This window comes from Bemisia tabaci, unplaced genomic scaffold, assembly GCF_918797505.1.
Source record: "Bemisia tabaci unplaced genomic scaffold, PGI_BMITA_v3".
Classification (NCBI taxonomy): Eukaryota; Metazoa; Arthropoda; class Insecta; order Hemiptera; family Aleyrodidae; genus Bemisia; species Bemisia tabaci.
Window position 1 is genome coordinate 263,245 of NW_027311740.1, and position 27,022 is coordinate 290,266.

General features: G+C 37.7%; 4 protein-coding genes across 6 annotated transcripts in view; 2 read left to right on the forward strand and 2 right to left on the reverse strand.

Annotated features, from left to right (window-relative positions):
* Window positions 1–120: 120 nt before the first annotated feature.
* On the forward strand, window positions 121–4,970 carry LOC109033024 (uncharacterized). Its single transcript, XM_019045426.2, has 3 exons — window positions 121–272; window positions 2,837–3,162; window positions 4,423–4,970. The coding sequence occupies exons 2-3, from the start codon at window positions 2,852–2,854 to the stop codon at window positions 4,520–4,522; spliced, it is 411 nt and encodes a 136-aa protein (XP_018900971.2). The 5' UTR covers window positions 121–272; window positions 2,837–2,851; the 3' UTR covers window positions 4,523–4,970.
* Window positions 4,971–6,312: 1,342 nt separating this feature from the next.
* Chmp1 (charged multivesicular body protein 1) lies at window positions 6,313–11,797 on the reverse strand. The gene is made up of 4 exons (XM_019045425.2): window positions 11,600–11,797; window positions 10,703–10,947; window positions 9,398–9,618; window positions 6,313–8,019 (listed from the first exon to the last, which is right to left on the reverse strand). The coding sequence occupies exons 1-4, from the start codon at window positions 11,616–11,618 to the stop codon at window positions 7,902–7,904; spliced, it is 603 nt and encodes a 200-aa protein (XP_018900970.1). The 5' UTR covers window positions 11,619–11,797; the 3' UTR covers window positions 6,313–7,901.
* A 373-nt stretch (window positions 11,798–12,170) lies between these two features.
* LOC109033021 (uncharacterized) overlaps window positions 12,171–27,022 on the forward strand; it is a 39,342-nt gene continuing 24,490 nt past the window's right edge. Inside the window, exons 1-3 of one of the 3 annotated variants that reach the window (XM_072305702.1) lie at window positions 12,171–12,416; window positions 15,086–15,237; window positions 18,325–18,442. In XM_072305702.1, the coding sequence (XP_072161803.1) occupies window positions 18,345–18,442 (98 nt within the window). In that variant the 5' untranslated portion in view covers window positions 12,171–12,416; window positions 15,086–15,237; window positions 18,325–18,344. Of the gene's footprint in view, window positions 12,417–13,780; window positions 13,946–15,085; window positions 15,238–18,324; window positions 18,443–27,022 lie in introns of those variants that run through there. The other 2 variants (XM_019045421.2, XM_019045420.2) reach the window with 2 other exon arrangements.
* Window positions 13,952–25,875, reverse strand: LOC109033018 (uncharacterized). Its single transcript, XM_019045413.2, has 7 exons — window positions 25,053–25,875; window positions 21,621–21,887; window positions 20,864–20,982; window positions 19,372–19,653; window positions 18,602–18,624; window positions 17,230–17,335; window positions 13,952–16,122 (listed from the first exon to the last, which is right to left on the reverse strand). The coding sequence occupies exons 2-7, from the start codon at window positions 21,861–21,863 to the stop codon at window positions 14,508–14,510; spliced, it is 2,388 nt and encodes a 795-aa protein (XP_018900958.2). The 5' UTR covers window positions 21,864–21,887; window positions 25,053–25,875; the 3' UTR covers window positions 13,952–14,507.

A 27,022-nucleotide genomic window follows, 5' to 3' on the forward strand; every position in this document is an offset into this window, starting at 1 on the left:
ACTACCCAAGATCACTACCACTGACCACTGACGACGACTGGTCGTTCTCGTATCTCGTTATTTGATGTTTCAATGCGTGTCCGAGGTAGATCCTCAGATGGTGTTATCGCTATTTTAAGGTTAGGTCTTTTGTTTTGTTGCAATGTATAATGTAATGTAATGTTATCACAGATGTTATCACTGAATCCTGAATCAGTGGTATGATGCACAACATTGAAGTGATCTTGGTAATTACGAAGGGATAGACGACTTGTTTTATTAATACCTCGCACGTAAGTACACCCGAATAATGTTTAAATGTACCTACCTATTGATATGAGGATCATGAGAACTTAGGGTCTCTTTTGCTGTGGGTCAATGCAATTACTAGAGACTAGCAATTACCAGTCTCTTCCCGTCGTAGAGTACCTGTATAGGGAGAGTAGCGACAGATCGGTTCATGGAGGGCTTAGGGCTGCTTAGGGCCCAAAAGTGCAGCCACCCTTCTGAGCAACTTCTAACACACAAAATTTCACTGCCAGCCTACAGATTTCAATTCTAACCAAGATGGCTAAGAATGTATATAAATGAGCGTTCTTTCGCAAAAATAAGTAAATTTATGCAAAAAGTAAACCAAATACATGCTTTCTAAACGACGGTTCGTAACAATTGTATTTGTAAATCGCTCTGGACATTCGAAATTCATAGGTTGGCTGCCCTTTTGGGCCCTAACTTTATTCGCGGAGGCATCGGTGAAGGCCTGATGGACTTTCGGAGTTTCAGATCTGTCGCTACTCTCCCTATACAGGTACTCTACCCGTCGCTGACTTCAGCTTAATAATCATCCTCGTTTTTTATCCTTGATTTGTGTCTTAAAGACATTGATCGTGTCTGGGCAGCTCAAGTGAAAAAGGGAGGAACAAAACTTAATTTAATCCCTTATCGTGTGACGTCTCTCTCCTTTTGTCTGTAACCTCTCCCATACTTGAGGCACCCCTGAAGTATTGAGATCCAACCAGTGTTCCCGGGTGCTCCGTGTACGAGATCCGTACGCTCTACGGCTCTCCGTGCTACTATTGGCTGAGCGTCATTCTGTGACGTCACGCGTACGGATATTTTAAGATAGGGAAGCGTTTTTCCCATAAGGTTTTTGTCCTTATGCGGTCGGTGTCGGTATAGGGAATGTCCGCGCGGCACGGATAAATCCGTACGCCTGGCATCACTGGATCCAACCACTTAAATTATCACTCAAAAAAACTCGAACGAGTTGCAACTCCTGAGCGCTCAGTCATCCAGGAGGGAATCATAAATTGCCTTCAATATGGTTTTCCTTTGAATAGATGTCTATATATATAGGAGGATAGTGTCAAGATCACAGAAGTCCAAGCGTATTTCCTCTGACGCTCAATGTCAGCAAATGAAACCTTAAGTCTCCCAGCCTTGAGCAGTAATTTAAAGGGTGAAAAATTATTCTGTTGATTGCCATGGCAGTTTCCCAAATCTTAATTTACTTTTAATTTTTCTGGAGAAAGCTAACTGGGGGGGGGGGGGGGGGGGGCTGCAGTATTTATTTCACTTCGAACAAGGGCGGATCTTTACATAGGTTTTCGAGGCTGCAAGCTGCAGCCTAGGTGGCAAATTTTGGGGGGGGGGGGGGCAGCAAAAAATAGGTAAAGAGAAAAACAAAGGTAAAACGCTGGGCTGCAGGAAGTGTGGTGTGGCAATTCAATCCAGAAGAATTAGTTGAAAAATGATGACCAAGTAAGTATGGCCAGCCTTGCCTTCAAGAGGCCAAGGCAACTGGATACTGCCGTCGTGCACCGTGAAGTTGGACTGTGCTCCTTAACTTTGTACTGTTGACACATTCTGTATACTCTTTTTTCCCACAAGGCTCAGCGGTCGTCTGATAGCCAACAGTAGGTCTTATCAAAGACTGTGGCAGACGCTGCAGAGCACGGATTTATGGAGCACGGCCATACCTCCACCAAGCTGGACTGTGTTGTTTCAATCTCCACTGATTGGTAGCGCTGGCAGTCGTGCAAACTATGAGTGACCACAGATGTTTTCACAACCCAGTCGAAAAGTGCAGATGGACTACTTACTCGGCAACTATGTCCCTCCCACACCCTGTTACCCCGAAGGGTTACAGAGTGTTGGAGTGGCATAGTCATCCACGATCACGATGACTGATATTTGAGTGTCCTCAAATATCAGTCACCTCCGGGGATTGAACCCAGGACTTCAGTGTTGGCAGCGAACTGTCTTGACCACTACACCACTGAGGCTAACAAAAAATGATGAATAATATAAACTAAAAATAGGGATGAAAAGGTCTGAAAATCTGTGTTAAACAACATGTTGAGTATGTTACGATTGGCATAACCCCCCCCCCCCCCCCCCCCGAAACGTCTTCACAAGACAAGGGGACAGCAAAATCTTAATGGCCTAAGGGCAGCAATTATGTAAATCCAGCCATGACTTCGGGAGCAAAAATATTTTGCTCTCTGTATTATGAGGCAAATAAACTTTATTGTGTGATTACTTACATTCGATACATATGGATTGCATTTAGCATAAAGGAACCAGCGCGATTACTGTGTTGTAAAAATGTTGCTTCTTCATAAGTATCCAAGAAATCTCCCCGAGTTGCAAATAGTTTCTGCTTCCCACAAAAAAATTTGTAATTTCAAAGGAAAGTAATTGTGTAAATTTTAATACTTTACATATGTTGAGTATTTTTAAAAGTAAAGAAGAAGTTGCACGATTTGAAAACTCTGTAATTGCGCTGGTTCATTTTTGCTGAATGCGATCCATATAAAGCTCCATCATTTTGAACTTTTATCTCTTTTTTTTTTAGGATATGGAGCTATAAATGAAGATGACCAAGATGATTGCTGGTCGATTTTTACAGGGAGTCCTTCCAAAGGCAACAGATCTTGTACATACGATCCACACTAATCCTGCTATTAGATATTCTACTTTGAATATTGTTTCAAATAAAATCAAGCCAGCATTAGAACCATTCAGGACATCACCGACCTATAATAATCGACTGTATAAAAATTTTGGACACAAAGACCCAGAGCCCAGACACAAACCTGGATCATTCATAGCAAGATACATATCTTGTTTCCATGTGTTTCTATATATTTGTCCTGTTCTCATCTTCCTCAACTGGAAAATGTAAGAAATCTTCTATGTTTTTGACTTATTAAATTTGGCCTTATTTTAGTTAGCAGCAGGAAATAGCTGCAACTGTAGAGTATAATCCGTAAATTACAAAAATGACTCGGTGCACTCCTTTGGATCAGTGAATTTAGGTCAACAAGTACCATTCATGAAGTTTGTTGGGTCTTAATTATGTTAAATTTACTCATAGTGCCCAGGTTTCAAGATCTACAAATCAATAATAAAATACACTAAAAGAGGCTGAAATTGTCTAAGATTAAATTACTTGCATAAAAGTCAAAAATAGTTTGGCCAAAAAATGCAATTTTATACACAAAAATTACGAAAAGTAGAAAATTAAAGGTACATAATAAACCAAATGGACGTAGGACAAAATGTTTTTGATTATTTGCTAGTATTTTTTCGAACAGTTTTACCACTGCTATTTCAAATTTTCATAACCATTTCTAATTTGTTAAATCTTCTTTGATTTCTCTTTCTGAGCATCCTACACAGTGGCGAAACTATGCAATTTCGAAATTTCAAGTAGAATTTTTTTCAAATACTCATATGAAACTTACTGATTTGTTTCAAATCGAAGATTATGAGCTCAAAACAAGTAATTATCAAAATTTTCCCACCATTGTTGGAGGCATCGTGTTTTTCTTTTCAACCTCTCATGCTTCACTTGAGCACAAGGAAAGTGAATAAATTCAGCTCTTTAAGTATGTTGTGAGGTAATTTTTGGTAAGGATTGCAAACCTAGCCCCTGAAGTGAAAGTTTCATGTTTTCCATGTACTTTGGAGCCTTATGAAATTTTACGTAATATTTCATGACAATCTCCGATCTTTCATACGTCTCTTTACTTTAATGCCACCCTCATAAATCCTAGAGTTGTTCTCCAAAGAAATGTCACAAGAATGTGGTCTATAGTCAATTTATCCCTCTAAAAAAAGGAAGGACTTTTCGAATAATTGCAATCAACTCTCAAGATTTCTGTACATTCACCATGGATAAGTCCTCACGTACGTAACTCAAACAATGAATGAAGTATCATCTCATATTTAAGTATGTATACCAATATTTAACTTTTTTCCCCCAATATTTTCTCAGTAAATTTTTAGCTGTGATTAAACTTAACTTGTCCGTCAGTTGCCCGATAACCTCTGGGAAGACAGGCATTTGTGGCGTTTGGGTGTCGTAGAACGCCAGAGTGCGTTATAAAGCGACTTTATATATATATTAAACTTAACTTTTTTTTTCTCTGCTCACAGGATTGGTCAGGCGTTGGACATACACTTGTTTGATGACTACAGAGCGACAGAAAATCTAGATCACCTTTATCCTGAAAGGCCTTCGGGTCCTCTTAATTGAGTGAATTTGGTCACGAAAAGGAGAGACAAGATAACTCTTTCTTTCTTCCTTTGTTCCCCCCTCTCAACAAACATATTTTTTGTTAAAAAACTTTTTTTGCTTTCTATTCTGTTAGGAGTATTACATTAGACTTGTTACTTTTGCAACATTTAAAATGGTATGAAAGTTTCCTGTTTAATGTTAATCAGTGTGTCACTCGACCACAAGAGTGGAGGTCACAAAAGTGTTTGATTGGTTAAGAAGGACATAAGTCTCCTCAACGACAGAGAATACCTACCTAACTATAACATGACTCTTAGCTAATCATGACTTAGGAGGACTTTTACAACTGAGGAAAGCATGCATGGATCAATTTCATCACCATCTTCTACTTGTGTTTCAACTTTTTATTTGATTCATTTTTGTTAAATTTTCTGCTGTAAATAAATGCATATTAAGGAAAGAAGAATCTAAATGGCTGGTTTACCGACAAAATCCCGCTATAATTTTCACGATATACAAGGAGAGACCCAAACAAAACCGGAATTTTGATGTAACTTGGCAACGATGGAAAATATTCGGGTGCCACCGCTAGGAGGTGTAACTAGGAGCTATAAAAAGTCACTATGCCAAATTTCAACTTCGTAGCACACTTTCTTTAATTTTGGCGAGACATGGTTTAAGGGGTTGTCTGCCGAGTTCGTCGTTTTTGAAGATGAGTGATTTTCACGGGCAATACGCGGCTAACTCTGTCAATTTTTGGAGTGAATCTTGCAGGGAACATGTTTCAATCACGACATGAGTGAATAAATGTTTTTCTTCGTTTTATAGTGTGATTTATTGTTCGAACTTCGGCTGGACGCCCAGTGGCAGTCACTGGCCAGAACGCTAAATGGGGTGTCAATTCAGCAACAACGCGTTTTAGGCCAAATTTTTTTACAGAAATGTTTCGAATGTTTCTGTATTACATTCAAATGATATCTACTAGTTAATTAAATAATCTATAACCACCCTCATTCACAAAAATGCAATTTTTTTTTTATTATTTGCATCGGTTCTATCCAATGGCGATGGCGGTTTGGAGCCATACAGGGGTTTCGGGCGAGACAGCACCATTTTTAAAACGAAAAACTGTACTTAAACTGAAGTTTTTGATGAGCATTGTCCTCCAGAAGCGGCACTTCAAAATGTTAACAGAGGAAGTCGTTTTTATATCGAATAAGAGAGAAAAACTTGAGCGCTAAGTAATTGACCCACCTTCAAAAACGATTAACTCGTCAGACAACCTCTTAAACCATGTCTCGCCAAAATTAAAGAAAATGTGGTACGAAGTTGAAATTTGGCATAGTGACTTTTCATAGCTCCTAGTTACACCTCCTATAGCGCTGGAATCCGAATATTTTCCATCGTTGCCAGTTACAGCAAAATTCCGGTTTTTTTTGGGTCCCTCTTCGAATACCCATAGATCTGTACTCTTTTAATGGTCCTTAGCTTAGGTCTAGTATTAAGAGAGGTTGTAGTTGAGTAGAAGAGAATGAAAACACACTAGCTTGGAAAAAAGAAAATGTTCAAGGGACACCAAAAACTGCGAAATAGGTGAAGAAGTAGGTCTAAGAAAAAGCGTTTTGGTGCCAAAGGACAATTACTTTGGGACACTGTGAAAGCCCAAGTTTACATAGATGCACCATCTTCAATGGTTTTTACGAAAATTGGGCATTTTTAAGTTGCCAAGTTGGTATGTTTTTATTCTTACGGATTTAGAAAATACACAAAATACTAGAGACTACGGAGCGTTTATAGAAAACACGGAGTTGAAAATGTATACAATATTTGAAGTTTATTTCCTTTTAAATGATGTTATTCTCAACTGAAGTGTTTCTCATTATTCCAAAAATTGATAACAGAAAGATACAAAGTCATGAATAATATTGCATTAATTTAATAAGATCATTATAAAAATTTGGGTGGGGTTAATGCACCAACAGACAAGATACAAATTTTTTAAAGGTTCCCTCTTTAAAATTTTACATAAAGCACAATTCGCAAGATGAAAATTACTGAGATTAACCCCTAAGGAAGATGTTAACGTTTTCATTTAGCAGTTTTTACAAGTAATTTGAATTTCCCACTTACAGAAAAAGCCAGAGTTTACGTCAGTCAAATCATGCACTCAAAGGGTTTTGATAACTAGTATTACTTAATTAAGCTGTGTTCTTTTCCTGCCAAGTGTTATCCTAAGTGTAAACCAATGTGCAACAGTTGTGCCAAAGCACCAAGATTGGAGTTGCCCTGTGATCATAGGGCAAAACAAAACTGTTAAGATAACTTTTAGTGTACAATTTCACTCAAGTGGATTATGGTTTTCTTATGGGCGGGAAGTTTGAATTCATGCACAGAAAAACAAAATCTGGGTCAGGAGTGACTTTTAATGATTTTTGTTGCACAAATTGTGTTTAATATGAAAAATAGATAAGAAACTGTACCTTGTCTAATGGTCTATTTTGAAGTTAAGAACTATATCTTAGGGCGAAAAAGTGAAAGGAAGAAACTATAAAGACAATTAAAAAACAGATAGATAAAATAAGAGCATGTGATCAACTTTTGGTAATCACAGACTCATTAGGCTGCAAAAAAACAGAAGCAGCAATTGAGCGAGCATGAGTAGGTAGATATATTTTTGCCAATCAAAATTCAACCAATTAAAGTTGTGGCATTTAAAATTAAATCAGCAGAGGAGACACTACTTAAAAGTCTAGAAATTAGGGCTATGCTCCTAAAAAATTTAAAAGTGAAGTTTCAGAAGGGTGGCTGTGTATTGACAGGTTTAGTTTAGGCATTACAATCCAGGAAGAATTAAAACACTGAGATAGCGAACTAATAGTAGTACCAACCCAACTTAGTGAACTGGAAATATCGATGGTTGGGCTCAGAAACCTTGTATCTCAACTGCAGAGCTTCAAAATCTCCCCCTCTTACTTTATTTATTTTTAAATTAAAAGAGGCAACATAATCTCTTGTTTCACAGAATATTCATTTACTAGAGAAAGAGTAACGTAGAATTCAGAAAATCACATTGATCCGTTTCTCAATTAAAAGAAAAATAATGTATGACAGGGAGTAGGCGACATTACGAACCAAATAATGTGGTTCACGATTTTAAAAATCAACATGGTCTCTAAGACAAAAATAAATGGGCCCTCAGCAATTTCACAATAACAAACTAGTGCAACTGAACTGTTATTCATATGCCCCTCAAAGGTATGATAATACAAGCTAAACTGGTAAAAAGCTCATAAAAATGAAGTACTGCAGCCAGCAAAATGATGGAAAAACAAGACAAGAATGTACAACAAATTTAACAATGCTTAAACTCAACGTTCAATTTACCGCTTATATTTTACTATTCAACTTGCCGAAGTCTTGCAAGCCGTTGGGTAAGCTCATCCTGTTCTTGTGATGCTTGAGAAGCAGTTCCAATGCTGGCGGGTCCCGTTGGCAATTCCATGTTCAATTCAAGACTGAAAGTTAAATTGAATTTAAATTAGCAAGTTGTAAAAGCTCAAGGTAACTTTGACAAATGTTGCAGTGGTGATGTTGTACATACACATTTAGGTAAAACCATTGCAGCAACTCAGAAATACAATTTTTAAAGATAGATGATGGAATCGACTTTGGAAAATAAACCAAAATAAACTTAACTTTGAATCATTCAAAAGTTATCCTGTTAAGTTAGGACTGGTAGCACTAAATAGGTTTTATCTTAGTGAGAAAGAGAGATCGCAGTTACTCATTTACTGCTACTCAAAGAAATTTAGGAAGTCACAGTAAATTAAAGTCCAAGAGACTATATGAATCTAGATTGAGGTAAAATAACCGCATTATTATTTTCTTTAATCCATTCTTCCTCCTTAAATATTCACTTCAAACAGCAACAATATTGTAAGCACGAAGGAGATATAAAACCTTTCATTACAATTAAAACCTAAAAATAAATAAACAAAAGCAGATGAAAGGATACACTGCGGCAAATTTTTCTTGTGACATCATGAAAGCTGTTAACGGGCCATTTTTCTGTTTGAAACAGGTTGGATTTAAAAGTCTTTCGCTCCGCCAAAATTTGATCCAATGGAAAACAGAAAAATGTAATGGCATTTCTGATGGATTCCCCGATAATAAATTTTAAAAAATCCGTACAACAGACCCACTAAAGCACCAGAAAAATCCTGGTTGGTCGGTCAATATTTGAGGTGATTTTGAACTGGTTTTCCACCTTCACAAGGCAAAGAAATAACTAAAATAGGTTAATCTGATAGGCCAGTAGACAGTGTTTGAAACTCACCTTTGAGTTTTAGGAGCCATGTGGCACATCAAGCCCAATTTTTAGGTGCCATTGAAGATTTTTTAGGGGCCAAATTGACTTTTAGCCTATATATTACGGCGCATTTAGTGAAAAGTTAGACGCAACATGTTTTTGTAACAGAAATAGTAAGTAGCTGTAACTTGGGGAAAACAAAAGCACAAAGAATGAAATAGTGAAGAATAGAAAAAGCAAGCTTTCTCTTGGAGTGCTGAAAATTCTGAGTTTTTTCATTCAAACAGATTTGTTTTCTTCGTGTGACTTCCTGTGAAAATCCAGATTTTTGAGGGGAAATTTTTAGGGGCCATGTTGGCGCAGAGCCTTCATTTTTTAGGCGCCATGGCCGATTTTTTAGGCGCATTTGGCACGTTGGCGCCTATGAGTTTCGAACACTGCCGGTAGACTCTATCACTTTTACATTGACAGTCCAACCTTGATCTGATACCTCGTCAAAGCCTATATAAATCATATAAAACCTTGACTGTCTGTTGGGTAAAGAACCCTTTTCTATTCTGAAATTCAAAGAGAAAGATACTAACCCTGCTTCATCCGCAACTTGTTGCATTAGGTTTTCAACATCAGACTGAGGAACAGATGTTGTGACCGTTTGAGACATTGTGTTCTCCATCACACTACTTTGTACATCTAAATCTTCAAACTGATTTTCAAATTTATCCATCAATGATGATATTTTTTCCAAGTTCATTGATTTCATGGCTGCATCCATAGCTTTTACTACTCCTGCCATAGACTGCGTGACCTGCGAAGTTAAAAAATTGATAAAAGGGGTGAAACCTAGTAATTTAAATGGTTTACTCTCAAAAGTACTACTCCAGGTTTAAATTTAGAGAAAAGACTAGGTAAGAGAGTTTTCTAGCGAGTAACTAAAAAATTTATGGGTGCCCAACAATACCTATACATGAATCTGAGTAGCCGTATGATGATTGTTATAACTCTTTCAATATACTGGATTTTTTTTTTTTTTGAAAAAAAAAATATATATTACTTATAACAATCAATAAACATAGCCATATAATTCTCTCAATTGAGAGACAGGCCAGCAAAATTTTTCTTCAAGCAAGAAGATAATTTTAATTTACTTGAAAGAGAAAGTCGTGACCACCAAATAAAAATTACAATAAAATTTTTCATTTCCAAGTAATTAATAATGTGATGAAAACCTCACATGTTCTTTTCATGAAATGTGGGAACTTCAACTAAGTTGACAGCATTAAAAACTTTGAAAACTTAAAGAGCAAAACCTATGTACTGTTCGGTTACGAAGTGATGTCCTAATGTTAAAAGTCACTGCAGTAGAAAGTGAAAAAAGGCTCCTGGTTGATATTTGACTATCATTGTCTCTTAGAATTAAAATGGTGAGGATGGGGCAGTAGGTAATTTAAACTAAAAAAAATTGCAGAGGTAGATTGGTGCAGGATTACTTACTAGAAAAAAAAATAACGCTAATATCTAAGTAATGTAATTAAAATGTTCTTGGAGAAAAAACTTCTGAATCAACATCTGCATTGTTGAAAATCTGTACAACCATAAATGAGCGCTCTGGCTGCTCAAGTATAACAACTAAATGTCATTGGGTTACAGTTGGTCCTCACAGCAATATTAGGGTTGTCATGTGATTTTTAAAATTCTGGATGTTAATTCTGAAATTTTTTCCCCAGTTTGTAAAGGACTATGCACAATTCAACTGGAGTGCTAGCACTCTATGAAAACGCCTGGGAGTATTCTTCAGCCCTGCTACAGTTTGGAGACCTGATGCTTCATCCCTCCAGTTTTTTTGTCATTTGATTTCAGTTATGGTATAAAATTACGATAAATTGTTTCACCTTGCGTGTGGTCAGAGCAGTTTGAACTCTGCTAGCAACGGCATCAACACGAGCACTCATCCGTAGATAATTCAAGGACTGATTCTTCTGTCGAATGGCATTTTCAGCATGGATTCTAGCTACTTCCACATTTCCTTTTTGAATGGCCTTCTTTGTTTTGGCTTTCTCAAGCTTTTCTTCCTTTTCACATTTTTTGGAGTTTCTTTCAAGTTCTTTGACAGCAAACTTCAAATTAAAAAGATGATCTGAAGTTAAAAGGTTAAGGATAAACCTAAGAATTGGGTAGGGTGCTATGATTTAGCACGTCAAACTCAACTTACATACAATGGTGGTTCTATTGTCAAATTTTACGGCTACAGTCGAATAAACCACAAAAATTTCTGTCCTTGGAAACAAAGTAAGCTTATTTCCAACATTCAGACTTTCCAGTCAATATCAATGACTCAGTCCGGGTAGAAAGCAATTCATGCAAGACGCTTCCCCTTCAATCTTGGAGGGGAACCGCACTCATAAACTGACACTTCCTCAAAAGTTCTCGCATTGGAAGAACCAATTGGGCTTTTGCATCATGAAATAACTGAGCGAAAACAGATTTATGTGTTTGAGGAAGAGATAAATAAAAAAGTAGAGAGCCAACAGCCATTGGTTCACATCCTGAGATGATATGGCCATGAAGAATCGGGTAGTGCTGCGGTAAGAAGAGGAAATACAAATTTTTTCAAGTAAAAGATATTATACATCGAGAAGAGAAGTAATCGGGCAAAGTGAACTGTAATTTTGCCTTTGAAACAGTGAGCAAAGGACGGGAGTGAATTGCTAGGACAATGGGCATTCCCCACTGAGTGAGTCATGACAGAAGTCTTGACTTCAGGAACTGTGATAAGATAAAAAGGATACTTTCCATTGCTGAAGACATCGTCACTGAAAATAAACTTAACTCGTGGAAGAAATATTAAAAGCTGTAACTATTACAATACGGCAGAAATAATTTCAAACAATAAAAGAGCGATAAATGGAAAAAACTTATCAATTTTTGACTTGACAGGATTTCGTAATTGTTATTGTAACAACTGATGATGCGAGGTTAGGGAACACGATTCATCGGACTCAACAAACGATCAACGGTGAGTAATAATGACGTCATCATCCAAATTCACGCTTTCTTCATTTATGCTTTCTTCTGCTGGGTACTGAGAACTGTGTCATTTAATTTGAGTGATAAAAGGTAATTCGTTGTAAGGAAAATCCCCAAATAAAAAAGTTCAAATAACTTTAAGGGGAAATTCTCACATGCTCATACTATATATTCCACCGATGATTATCACGAGCTCACCGGATGAGAAGTACATAGTTGCTGAGTCGCAATATTAATTTTTAAAAAAAACATGTTTTATGTAAGCATGAAGTATCTTTTTCTTAAACTTGACAATCATGCATAAACGACTGCTTTGCTTTGTTTACAAACGCATGTTGCTACTGCATTACGAATTCCGGTGGCAAATTCTTTCGTCTATTTTATCGTTTCTTTTTATCCAGTTTTTTTCAAGTACTTTCTCGCCGCTGCCTGCTGCCTCTTGTCCGACAGCTCTGAAGAGAGTGTTATCACTGTTTCAATGATTCCTAAGCACTGTTGCTTAATTAATCTGATTTGAGTCTGCTTTACCAAACACTGAAAGTCGAGAGAGTAAACTCTGCCCTCTGCCCTCTTTCCTTTGTAAGTATACGCCTCATTTTTTAAGTTAAGGTGATTCGTCAAGCTCAAAAGAAGTGGTCGAACTGGCATGCGATATATCGCATCTTTTAGGTCAAAAATCTCGGCAGATTTTGAATTTTCAGTAAAGAAAAGGACGATAGCCCCTGCGCATGAGCCTAAAGAATCATTCTAAACCTTAAAATCGGCAAAATTCAGAGAAATGAAAGCAGGATAGTGTTTGGAAAAAAACCTTGCATTCGATTCAGCTATCGATTTCGGTATCGAATGCGAGGTTTTTTCCCAAACACTATCCTGCTTTCATTTCTCTGAATTTTGCCGATTTTTGGGTTTAGAATGATTCTTCAGGCTCATGCGCAGGGGCTATCGTCCTTTTTTTTGCTGAAAATTCAAAATCTGCCGAGATTTTTTACCTAAAAGATGCGATATATTGCATGCCAGTTCGACCACGTCACTTGAGCTTGACGAATCACCTTAAGATGTCCACGAGATGAGACCTAAATGCCATAATTACAAGGTTCAATTGCCTTAAATTGATTCAATATTTAAAGAAAGGTTTTACAATTCTAGTCTGATCTGTTGCGCAGCCAGAAGACAAATCTGATGACACGCAACCTCCAATCAAATAAAAAGCTTTTTCTTCTTTGTGAGATTTGCAAAGGATCTGTTCAAAACTAAGGAGGACATCACAAATTTATTTTCGGACCATGACACTGGTGGATAATTGCTAAGAACAAGGAACCTGATCAACAGGTTAATGGGGGATTGTCATAGAATTATTCAAGAGTTACATTAGTTACTATTGTGAGGGTGAAGCACTGGCAGATCCAGCAAATCGGCAACGTTGTTTTTCTCCATTTAAACCTATGGAAATGTATCGATTCTTAGAGGGGCCAGATGCTCCGACAAAAATCGATTTTTTCCAAAGGTTGAAATGGATGAAATCCGGTGTTGCTAAATTGCTGGATCCGCCTCTGCAGTGAAGTCCAATTCAACTTTTCCTCCAACTTCAATGCGTGGAAGTATCTACTGTGTTCTTCAAATAGGAAAAATTCCCATTCAATAGAGTGGGAAAAAAAGTTAAGTGTAAAGTTGGACCATGTGAATTAAGCTTTAGATTATACTACCTATGATCATGAATGACTTTTCAGTTTCTTCCCCTCTTTTCATCCAACAAGGTGTAATATTAGTTAAAAAACTATTTTATTTAGTTACATTGGAGAAATATACCTAAAGTAATTGTGTTTACCTCTCAGAAAATCCAAAATCTTGCACAGTTTGTACAAAGTCATGGTCTGACGTGAAACTCTTCAATATTTCCTTGTATACTTCATTTGCAGTAATTCGGTTGGAGGTTTTGTTGACAAAGTGAAGGTTTTTCATTAGACAAATACTGACTTAAGTGGCAAGCAATAGTTGTAAATAATAGCCAAGTACAAGCAGAAAATTAAATTACTTTCACGAAAAAGGCAGCTTAAAAAAGAATCATCTCTCCTGACAGTCAAATGAACTTTATTTTACAAATAAGCTTTGTAAGTATACATTTCTTATTTGATACCCCTTACTTTGAAGATCCAGTATAGTGGCAATAGTGTAATAGTGGCAAGCTGTATGCCTGTCCCACCATATTAACTTGACGAAAGAAATTTTGTGAATTCAGAAAATTACCTATCTCTTAAATGACACTCTTAGGAATTGAAGACACTTTCATTATGCACCAATACAGTTTTTGAACTCACTGCTTTCATCACACTTGACAAGTTCAATTTGCTGCTAGCAGCCTGTTTTAAGACCTAGGAAATAGGTAATGATTATGAGTTGCACCAATCATATTCTCAGTGCTGATGCTGAGGAAGAACTGATTGTTCTCAATTGAAATTTTCATGGTTACATTAGGACTAATCGCAATCTGAATGTATATCCAAGGAATTTTCTCTAACTTTGGAGCAACTACTTTCAGTCGATATTGAAATGATTCTGCCCACTAATCAAGTGCATTTTTCAACAGGTTTTCTCAGATTTCTTCGCTCAAAAACTTTCAAGCTTGCAAAACTGTCAAATGAATTGAGACAATCATTATTTATCACCGGAAGCTTATCTATTAATCAATTTCTCTTCATCACCATCTCTCACTTTTGAATCATATCTCCTAAATACAGTCTTCACAATTTTCTGTGTCTTAGAGGTGAATGTGTTGTTTGTTTTCTGAACGCCCTCAAAGTCTGCTCTTTGTTGAATGCCCTCGGGAATACCAAATTCCTTGGTTGAAAAGAGTGGATCTACTTCAGCACAGGATTGATACGGTGACCCAGGCTTAACACTGTAGTAGCTTGAATTGTTCTCATCCACCGGCTTGTCATTTGTAAGGGGTGACCGAGGATGATGTCCAACTTTCTGTCGATGGCGTTTCTTACTGACAGTATTTTGAAAAGATCTATTTAATAGCCTTTGATGCTCCCCAATTTTTTGCATCTCTGTGTCCGTGTGATGAATGTCTGCGGAAGCAATGTTGCTTTTTTTCAATAAACTTTGAGCATCACCACAAAGATTATCCTTTATCTGCAAATTTACATTCTCAGTACCCCTTTGGTTTGGATAATCCCTCTCCAACATTTCTTTTTTATCTGGGGCTTTACTGTCTATTTTATAGTATTGTTCCTTCATTGTTAAAGGTGTTGTTGCTGATAAAGAACATAAAAATTTCTCCTGATGCATTATGTTTTCTGATTCGGTCATCGGACATGGCATGGGTGGTTTATCCAAGGCTGATGGTTTTCTACTGGTTCCCAGTTTAGAACGCATCATTGCACTCTCATTTTCGCAAGTAAAATTTAGTCTTTTTTTACCTAATTTTTTATTTTTGTTACATTTTACACATTTAGAAGCCTCTTGATTTTCATCGACATTCTTTTTTCCAGCGTGGAAAAGCTCCTTCATGCTTGATGCCTCATTACCTTCTTGTTGTATTGCTTGAAGATCTTTTTGTAGCTGCAGCGTTTGCGATTGTTCAGCTGTTGGTTGCAACGATGCTGACATTTGTTGCGTGAATAGCCTTGATTGTTGTCGCACATCACATGGAAAATGTGGATCCATCAGTGGGACTTGACCTTTGGAATATTTTTGTTGAGCATAACTCAGTGGCAGACCTGATTTTGCATCTTCTGGAATAAAACTGAGGTTTTGAGGCTTTTTACTATCCATCAAATTGTCACTAAATCTTCTGTTGCCAATGTTCTGCTGCGTAATTACATTCAGACTCTGTTTTTGCTCGTCATAGTCTCCATAGCCTTCTTTCCTCTCTGCACTTGCATTTAGTTCAGTCATTGGTATTGTTTTATGTCCTGATTGGAGTTGATCCATAATCAAAGAGTGACTAAACTTCCTATCATCAACTATGTGCCCCAATTCATTGGGAGTACCACTATATTGAGCAATAACATTATTGGCCGGCTGAATTTCTTCCATATTCATACGGTAAGCTATGGCTTCAACTTTAGGTATGATGTCAGTGTTCCACTGAAGATTTTCATGGACCTCTTCATACTGTGGCCTGGCTTCACCAGTATCTTCTCCATAGTCTGTTATTGTATTTGTTTTTTGAACATCTTGTCCGCCTGTGCGAAGAAGAGAGTTTGGGTCAGATGCCTGATATTGTGTCACACAACCTTCGCTTTTGTTCACCTTACATTCTCCACTTGAGTATTTGGCTCTAAAACAAAACTTATCATTAGTTCTATAAAAGTTTATTATTCTATAGTATTGATATAGTATACCTAGTGTTAGTATTGATATTAGTATAGTATAGTATTAGTATAGTATTGATAGTATTGAAGTTATCTATGTCTTGCCTTTGTCATTTGTAGTGGTCCTGCCCCTTTGTCAGGATCGGGAAAACAGAGTAAAAAACCACGGAGTTGATGGTAGAGCAAGTATATGTATATTGGTTGAAAATGTACGAAGACAGAATGAACACGCGTCTGGTGAGACTATCTGGAGAGTCCCAAGAATAATGGTAGTATCATCGATCACCCTCAGTCGCGACTCTAGCTGGGTGGATGGAGCCCAGGGTCCGAAACTAGAGTGCCTGTCGTCTCTCGGACGGCATCCTCATCGGGTCGGTTGCCCAGCCCGAAGGGGTTGACGCAAGACACGGAGGCGCTCGCGACAAGGGTAAACAGTGAAAGCGAAAAAGTGAAGGTTGAAGTGATTAGGCCGGACTCTGTGTCAGGTGATTATAGATAGTATGTGGAATGTGCAGAGTCCGATGGTAGAGACGAAGGAATGTGGAGGTTGCGGTTATGTCCCATGGCAGGCACATAACACATTCTTAAAAAAAACTTCTTGTCAACTCAGTCATTGAAGGAAAACAAAATCTCTGTAAGTTAAAGTTTTGGCAGAGTGTACTTAAAAAATTAAAATTCTACAAGGTCTCCAATGCATTGGATGAAGCACCTATGTTTGGCAATTGTCACCTGAAAGTGTTCTGAGAGATGTATCCACTGTAAGAATACTTATTTGAAGGGGTTTTTTTTGTTTTGTTTTCTGTAGGTTTAAGAAATGGATTTTACCCCAGTGGAGCCCACAGCTGACTATCGACAATTTGAAATGAAAGAGATGATGATTAGGTGGAAAATGTTGCTATGATTTAGATAGGGACTTGAAAAGAATGATTATGAGTTAGCTGATCGAGTGATGGGTCGCTGGGATAGTTGAGAGAATATTTGAATGGCTTCAGTAGCTGTCATGCAACTTCAATTGTCCTGCTAAAAGATTGAATCAATACTAAAAAAACTTATGCATAGTCGAACTTTCTTACATTTTTGTTGATACTTGAGACCCCACAGCGGAGTGTGAACATTGTTTATCTATTGGCGAATCCTCATCATCGTCCTTTTCTTGTTTTTGACGATTATTGCATAAAGCTGTACAGATAAAAAGAAAACATAGGTGAAAGTTAATTGGTGTTTTAAAAGTATGTAAGTCGAGAGTTTATTGTACTACTTCAGTTCATTGCCATAATTGAAGACCTTGAACAACATGAAAAATTTGATCTTTAGATCAGTTATACACTGAAAGTAGAATATATTTATAAAATCTTCATTACTTTAATCTGAGCAAAAACATAGCAATGGCCAAAGTTCAAAACCACATATCTCCAATACGCTATTTCAAAATTTCCGCCTGCATTTTATTTCTTTGAAGAGAAATAGGTGAGTCGTCTTTGTAGCTTGAAATTTACACACAATACCTATTCCGCTCATGGAGAAAAAAATATGAAGGAAGCTTTCAACAAATTACACTGACTAGTTTTCCAACGATAAAGTAAAGTAGGTGAATATGACAGGATGTCTGCAATGTCGCAAATGGAGGTACGCGGTTTCACACTTTGGCCATTAATATTATTCTGCCTCCAAAACAAGTCTCTCACAGCTGGATGGAGGTGGGGAAACTGCAGTGTATATGATTCAAGCAGCATAATATCATGCCATCATCCTAGCAGGGGTAACCGGTATAATATCAGAAAGTAGAAGCCGCCAATTCACATTATGATATGATGCCAATGAACTTTATCAGGGGTTAAAGAAATATTGTGTTTTAATTCAGGTGCCTTCCAACACATTTTTGCCTCTGCTCAACATTTTTACCGAATGGCCTGTGAATGGCCTCTTACCATCCGTCATGAAAACAAGCAATTAAAATTCAGTAGTTACATTTCAGAGTGCAGAGGCGCTCATTAATTTTGTAATGCCCTCTTAGAGAAAAATATCCATTTTAAGTAGTCAAGTGCTTTCTGATCTGTTTCTACTCCCCTATTTCTCTAAGGGACTTGCAGCCTCTTTTAAATTATCTTCTGTCCATCTCGTTCAACCAAAAGTTATCTTACTAAAGACATTAATTTATTTGTTCACAGTTGCTGGGCAGGACAATTTGATGGACTTAAACAGAGAAGAAGTACGCTTTGTGAACAGGCGAATTTTGCCATCTCATGTTGCGAAGTACAAATTTCTGTTTCACGACTCCTTACCAAAGTAAGTCCTCTCTAGAAATATTATTAAGTCTTTTTTGTCTTTTTCTATAACTTTCAAGCTTCTTAGTTTTTGTCTGCCTTTCGCCCCTCTCCCCCCATTTACGATGTTGGATTCTCTGCTTATTCTGAGTCCAACCTTCATTCGTTCTTTGTTCCTTACCTGTTTTCTTTTTTCGTTTGTTCCTGAAACAAAAGCAAAAATGAGATTTTATTTTCTTAGTATTAAGAGCATTCCTATGTCTTCTAAGAATTGTATTAAAAAATATGAATATTTTCAATGGCGCACTGCGCCAGTTGAGGATTTTCAATTTTACCGAATGCTTCTACGAAGATTCTGCAATAAATTTGAAAAGGAAAGTTGAGTCGTTTTTTAGCTACTGCATCTTCAGTGAAGAAAAACTTAGCTTGCCCATAATGTTTTTTGTTTTAATATGAGCTTCTAGCTGTTCTCTTTCGATCTCGCTCCCAAAGAGACCATGTCAATGGCTGAAGTGTGAAATGATGTATCTTCATTGCGATGGTTTAAATGTTTGGCTCCCATTTCATTTTTCAAAGAGAAACAAGCCAATTTTATAACTTGATATCAATACAGAATATTCTGCCAAATAGAGAGGAAAAACTTAGAAATTACTTTGACCAGTTTTCTAAAGAAAAAACAAAATATGACAGAAGTCTGCAACGTGTCTATAAGAGATGTACGATTTCTCCCTTTGGCCATCAGTGTGTGGAATGTATTTTGGATGAGTTGATAGGGAAGTGATCTGCCTTGAGTTTCCAAAGATTTGTTAGGGAAAGGAAATGTTTTGAGCTCCAATCAAAAAAACCAATTTCCTGATTAGGTGAGCAATTAAAAATTAAAGGAATTCATAAGAGTAGCAAAGAAAAAAGTTGTCATTTTAGAACTCGCCTTTGTTTAAGAAGACCACTCACCCACAGTAACAGATGTACAGCAAAGTAAATGCAGCAGAGACTGTTGATACCAATCCCAAAATCAGTCCTATTAAAGCAACGTCATTGAGACTTATCCTCTCCTCTGAAAGGAGATCGTCTTGATCTATATCTTCATACTCAGGTGGCTTAGAAATCGACCCTCCATCGTTTGTTCTCAGCGTTTGTCTTTGAGTATCAGTTCCTTTTGGACCTCCTTTTCTCCATAGATGAAACCGACTAAATGGTAACTGGAAGGCTGAAGATACCAGCGCATGATCATTTCTAATAACATAACAATATTAAAAATATTACGAAATATCATGTGATTATCCGGAGTGAATTATATCGTCAAGAAATTGTAAGAAGCATTAGAATTAAAAGTATTGATTCTGTGTGTCTAAACTCTAAATCAGTCGTCGGTTCTCTTTTACCTCTTCTAATTTGAGAGGTTTAATTGCAAGATCGAACATTGATAAAATGTCACATTCCTCATTTCTAATGGGTCAGTGGCACCCACCTTTTTAATACTGTTTTTTTAAAAAAAAGAGTAAATTGAGCTTCGGAGAATTTTTTTAGATTTTTTTCTTGGCCTGAATATGGCAAAGAAACCCTGTTTTTGAAAATGCCAGAAGTGGGACCTGTTTGACGCGATATTTTTTGCCGAGGACGTCACATCCATACTCTGTAACCATTTTCCCCAAATGAACATCTGGAGCACAGAATTTGGAGTTTTTTTGACTACAATATTTTGACACCTACGGAATTTTGTAAAATTTTAGTCCGAGAAAGTAGAAACATGCTAAAAATAATAGAGCCTCTACGAATCGTTAAAAAATAATGTTATATCCATGCTCCATTGCCATTTTCCACAGATGGCAATCTCAAGCTCGGAATTTTGAGTTTTTCGAACTACAATATTTTGACATTTTCGAAAATTTTTAAAATTTCAATCCAAAAAGTTATGAACGAGCTGCAAATAATGGAGCCTCTCCGGCTGGTCAGAACAGTGCGTTATATCCATGCCTTGGTGCCATTTTCTACGGATCATCATCTGGATCGCGGAAGTTTAAGTTTTTTAAACTCTATGACATTTTGACACCTATGGCAACTTTTAAAATTTCGTTCTGAGAAAGTTAAAAACGTGCTATAAGTAACTAGATCCCAAAGCATTTAAAGAAAAAAAAAAAAAAGAAAAAAAACTTCCGCTAGCAGCTGAAGTTGGAGGAAGATTATAAGATTGTCAATAAATGAAGCAAACAAATTGTTTTTGTAATCAGTAGGGATAAAATAGTATTTTACTGAAAGAACACAAATATAAATTTAATTGCAAAAGGTTTTTTTTTAAATCCTCATTGTAGGCTACGGCTCGCCATTTTATAGAATTAAGAGTGAAAGAGTCTAAAATTCTGTTTAAACCTCTGTTTTATTTATCAGAGTGCCTACTTTGGTACCTAACTTCTTAAAAAAAAAATTAATTTTAGCAAATATTCACCCTGCGTCAGACTGCTGTTTGTCTATATCCAGGAGAAGAGAGTCGATTTTTTTTTCAAGCCATTGTGCAATATCTTTGTTTTCGTTTTTTGATTTGAATTCATTTCGTGTCATGATAAGCTAGAAAGTAGAACCAAACATTTTAGTTAAATGTCAAAAGCTTATACAATTAATACTTGGCAGGCAATGTTGCTGTGACACTGAAAATAGAAATTAGTTGATTTTATGTAAGAATAGAACCTGTTTTTTCTTACTTTAGACAAAATAAAAAATCCTTTCATTTAGATAGGTTTTTCGTGTAACTCCCAATGTTTTTGCTGAGTATAGTTATGTATGATTTGAGATGCCTCGCTATTGAATTGCAGGGTAATCGTCAAGAGTAATTTATCAGTAAATGGAATTCAAATTGAAAAAAAAAAAGGAGCGAGAAAGTAAAAAAAAACATCAAAAAACCTATCCTAACTTTGAAAAACATGTGCTTTGAAAAGTCATTTACGAAAATATCGAAATTGAATCAATTTCTGTTAGATGGGTTTTAGTCAAAAAATCGTGAGCCCTGGCTTTCGTTGATGACACCACAAATTAGGAGTTTTTGGCCTTACGTCCTTCTAGCAGAAATTGATTCAATTGGAATCCTTGTTGGAGTAGTTCTGTAGAAATGTGAGAAAGAATAAGAAGAAATAGAAAATGGTTCTGACTTTTACTTCTCCGATCAGATACTAATAGCCAGGAAATCGAGTGTATTTGTGGAATCATACCTCATGTCTAAGGTATCTAGCATAGTCTTTCCGTTGTTCTGCTGGAAGAACATGTATGAGCTGCTGGCAGAGATTGAAGAAAAGAATGGCTTCCCGGAAATTTTTTTCATTGATTGGCAAGAAGTTATATCTTGTGCAAGCATCTACATCAGAGTAGAGATATGCATTTGGGGTCGGTTGTAGTTCTTCCATGGTCAAACCCCAGCATGACAGGAGTATTAGGAAGCTAGTGCTCAAACGCATAGTTGCCCATATTGATGCTCACTCCTGCCAAAGATAACAAATAGGATCAGTGTTCATGATCTGAGCAATTTTTATGATTATTTTCCGGAATTAGGTACTTCTCCACTGGCCTCCTTTTTCTTTTTTCTTTTTTTTTAGTACTGGATGATTCTCATGATTTCATGAAAAATACAAGTGAAATATGAGTACTGAGTACATTAAATGGTAATCCATATTACATGAAAAGAAAGAAAAAAAAAACAGCTCTTGTCGTGAAATGACACACTTACTCGAAACATGTAAAAAGCGGCTTTTTACCGGACAGAAAGAGGCGACCTCATCGCCTTGCTAGTCCCCCTTCAATTTTTAGTGTAGGCAGCCTGCGCTCACACGTGGTCGAACAGTGGTATCACCGTAAATGTCACGCCTTAGTTTACACATGGAACATTCTTCTACTAAATGTGCAGAGGTGATTCTAACGCGTTGGAAGTTCGCCTACAATGTTTGGTGTAGGCAACACTGGCACCCACGTGGTCGAATAGTGTTATCATCGTAAAATGCCACGCTTACCTCGAATACAAATCGACGTGAAAAGCGCCTTCACATGCAATTATAAATCTAGGCAAAATAATCCTCTGCACAAACAAGCGGCCAGTTCATTTTCGTGCACGCAGAGCGCGTACGATTTCATTATAATCCAAGTAGCACAGTGCAACGAAAATATTGAAATTAAATTGCAATTTGATTTCGATACAATTGTAATTTTCTCCCAATAAATTGCAATATTTTTACAGCTTCTAGTCGATTTATGCCGATTTTAAACGAACAACAAAATGAGTTTTATGTGTCAGAGAGGTAGGCAATATGCAATGCAATGAAAAATTGAAACTTATTTCAATTTTATTGCAAAAGGTTTCGGTAAATAGTTCCCCTTCAAATAGGAGCTAGGCGACATACACGACAACACTCCGTTAAATTGCGATATTTTTACTATGTAATCGCTACTTATTGCAATCTGTGCTACTTGGGAATCCGGCAATTTTGCGGCCTGGTCATAGCAAATTGTTCAATATTTTAGATTTCGTATTACCTATGGTTTTCCCGAGACTCCTTTTTTGCTCAGTAAACTTAATAAGAAAAATCGGCTCTCAAAAATCTCCCATAGGTATACTGCATTACACACCTCTGGAGTCAAAATTCTCGCCTAGCAAAAACCGATTGAATGACAATCTAATAATAGTGCTCAGTTGTTAAAACGCCAGTTCTGGTTTACGTCTTGATGAACATTTTGGCCAGCATCTCATTAGGTAAGACGTATCCATCTTTCAATTACGAAGTTAAGCTTTCTGATACATCGACGGCGTGAGTCCCCAATCACATAATATCTCATTTGCGGTGTCTGAAAATCTCCGCCTCTATGTTATTTTTTTAAAGGAAAGCAAATTGACATCTCTCCTTGAAGTTTTTGCAGAATTTTCTTAGTTTTCCGTTTAAAAAAAAAAAAGTATGACAGGAAGTCTGCGACGTCGCAAATCGAGTTATGTGATTGGCGACTTACACCATCGTCATGTCTCTTAATCAGAATTTTACGTAGAACACGATTCTTGCATTGAAAATTACTGAAATTTCAACGTCTAACTAAGATATTGACGTTTTTATTGTATTTGTATATTAGATCCGGGGAATTCCCCGGTCATAAGAAACTCAACACTGTACGTGAGTCCAATCGCGTACTACAACGGTCTCGGCAGGCCTCTCAATCAAGCAATGTTTATTGCCCAAATGCCCACCCTGTGTTGTTCAAACCATGAACAACTTGCTGCAGCTGAGCCAAACCGTCGACATTGAGGTTGCCATATTTTTGTATAGCAGAGACTGTCATGCTAACATTTAGTGCGCGCTTAGACTCACGTATACCATTGCGTTTTCATGAGCGGGAGGTTTGAAGTCACACGTCAAAAAACATTAAATTTCTTGGTTGGGAGTTAATTTCAGTAATTTTCGTCGCGCGAGTCGTGTTCTACGTAAAATTTTGTTAAAGAAACATGTATCAGAATCCTCAACTTCGTACCTTGTCTAGTGGTCCATTCAGGGCCGGATTTACCTACTTGCCGCCCATGGGACGCCTGTATTTTGCCGCCCCTTCTCATTCGTTTTGAAACATCGATACAAACCATCAAGTGAACGTGCCGGTGCCGGAGGAGGAGGGGTGCAATGGTGCATAAGACGCGTTTACTCGTGTTCGGCACATTTTTGTGAAAGCCCTGTTAGCATTAGCAAAAGTTCACGGAACTTTGCGCGCGAAAATTAAGTTTGGTAAAAATATCTCTGTGAGGACGAATCCTTTCATTTTTAAGAAAAGAACGAAAAAATTATGAAAGAATAAACATTAATACGGTTTAATTATTTTAATTTCCGCCACCGCGCCAACCGCACTGTGTTTGGCGCAATGCGTGAAGTATTCCTACAGTCTTGTAGGCGCTATGCATTTCACGCTGACCGCTGCTGACTGCACTGTTTTTGACGCAATGCGTGAAGTATTCCTGCAGTCTTGTAGGCACTATGAGTTTCACACCAACCTATGCTGACCGCACTACGTTTGACGCAATGCGTGAAGTATTCATGGAATCTTGTAGGCGCTAATATGTGTTTCATGCTGACCGGCGCGCCGAGGGCTTCTCCTTTCCATCTCAAGTACTCATCATCATTGCTCCCTGCGCCGCGCCGCTCCAGGCCAAATTGCGTGTTTGGTTTCTCTCTCAACAAGACTCATGCAAGGCGCTGTCTCTTGTAACACCGAATGACGAACAAATTAGAAATTACTATACTTTAACTCTCAGTCGAGAGATTTTTTCGCCTTTTCTAGTTTGTAATTTTTTTCTGAATCGGATTTTTTTCTTGATACCTACTTTTGAAAAAGTTACAACTTTTTCCGCCCCCTAAATTTGCCGCTATGGGTCGTGGCCCATGTGGCCACCCCCTAAATCTGACCTCGGGTCCATATTACAACGGATTTCATGAGAGAGAATTGAATTTTAACCTCTGATCCCTTAAGTTCTCGGTGACGCTGTAAGCCCTCAGAAATTACAGAACCAGAAATCAAGCGTTAGTGAATTCGACTAATCAGCTGAGCCCTTTATACACCTGTAAGTAGACCTTTAAGTAGACCTCTAAACTTAAAATCAAGTCAGAAACTTCAATAGAGATTACCTTCTAATGATTATCTTGCGTAGACTTGATTTCCCATTGAAATGCTCTTTGATCGAACTACACCATCTTTGAAGTTCTCCAACAAACTTTTTTATTATCTTACAACGTAAAACTAACCTCTAGGAAACCGCATCGTAAACAAAAAAAAATTGTAGTGTTTAGTCGCGTGGTAAACAGCTGATGTCCACCTAAAACCACTGTTGCCCGGCGTTGTAAATTAACCGTTCAATTACGCGTAGCTAACAACTTGAACGTCTGGCGCTTACTTAATACTTACTTGTCCAGCGGGTCGATTGTTAAATCTTTTTCGAATGGCCCTACGGGCCAATTATTGAAATTAATAGACAAAGCTATAAACGAAGAAGACACGCTGAAAATAAAGCTATCCTTTTGGTGGAAATGGGAGGTTACACGAGAGACCGATTAGTTAGTCCATCATTTTTCCCCTCAGTCGATAGTCTTAACCAAACCCACGACCGGAGTTCTGTTCTCACAACAGGAAAATTCTGTGGAACAGAGAAACTGCAGGAGCCCTGTGAACAGAAGGTGCTGTCGTCAGCAACATCTATTTTTTTCTATGAAGACGGAATAAGACGGGAAATCTGCAACGTCGCAAATGGAGAAACGTGGTTTCTCACTTGAGCCATCGATATCCTTACCGCGCAAGAGCAGTATTTCCCGTTTTCTGTGAATAATTGGCATCTTTTTCCGTCGATTTTAACCTCAATTTTTGTTTTGTTATTTGTCAAAAACATAACCACACGATCTTGAAGAAGAAAGCACAGACCAACAGTTTCTTGCCTACCATGAAACTAAGTAATAAGCCCCCCCCCCCCCTTTTCCATCACTAAAGGTTAAACTTATCGATTGCTGATCACCGGAACAATTTCTTATAGTCTTTTGGATGACCGTCACCCATGTCACGGGCAATGAAAAAGTTTTTCCCTAGAATTTTCAGCTTGAACTTTATCAGGTCCATTTTCACAAAATTTCATTTCTGGAACAACTGCTTTCTTGGATAACGCGCGTGGCAGTGGGTTTCCATAAAAGGTTCGATTATCGCTCCAAGATGCACCCACTGCGCGATATATGAACGTTTCTGCAAGCTGCAAGGTGAATCGTTTTGCATTCACCTCATGCGAACAACACTGTTGGGTGGGTTATTGGTTTTCGCTTGCATGTACATCTGCTGAATGGCCACCATTTACGAATAGCACGCTTGATTGAGCCTTGTGCTTCACTCACGTTCTGTGTAAAAGCGGACGGTGGAAATGGTCATTCCTGCTCGACACCGGTGCCCGGTGCCGGCGCCGCCCAGAGACGCTCTCTGGCCCTGGGTCAACTGGAGGTCGCAAGCGACCCTTTCATGAGTGTCGCATCGCGAAAGGATTGCCAAGACTGTGACTGCTTCTACACGGAGGTAACGAAAGTTCGGTTCCTTGAACCGAAGCACACTGGAAAAAAAACACATTGGATCTTGAGTCCAGACTCTTGAAACATTGACAAGAAAAATACTCTTGATTCAAGCAGATTTAAGCTTAGGTAATCAAAAGGAATCCGCTCAAATTAAGAGCTTGGTTCTTGATTTAAGCTTAAATCTGATTGAATCAAGAGTATTTTTCCTGTCGATGTTTCTAAGAGTATGGACTCTAGATCCAATGTGTTTTTTTCCAGTGTACGGTGTCGCATATCGGCCGAACTATTCGGTTCGTGTGACCGTATACTCTTGGCTCCGGAACCATGTGCAACCGAGCAGCCACATAAAACCGAACCAGAATAAGCTCGATAATATAAACGGAAGATTCGGTTCCCAGACCCAGAACCGATAGCACAGTCGCATGAACTGAATCGTATTGTAGTGTCTATCGTCAGGAAATGCCGGAATATATCAGAAAAAAATCTGGAAAATCGGTCTTTGATCAGGAAATTGTGAATGCGGCAAGCATTCTCTCGCCCACGTGCAGTTCAGA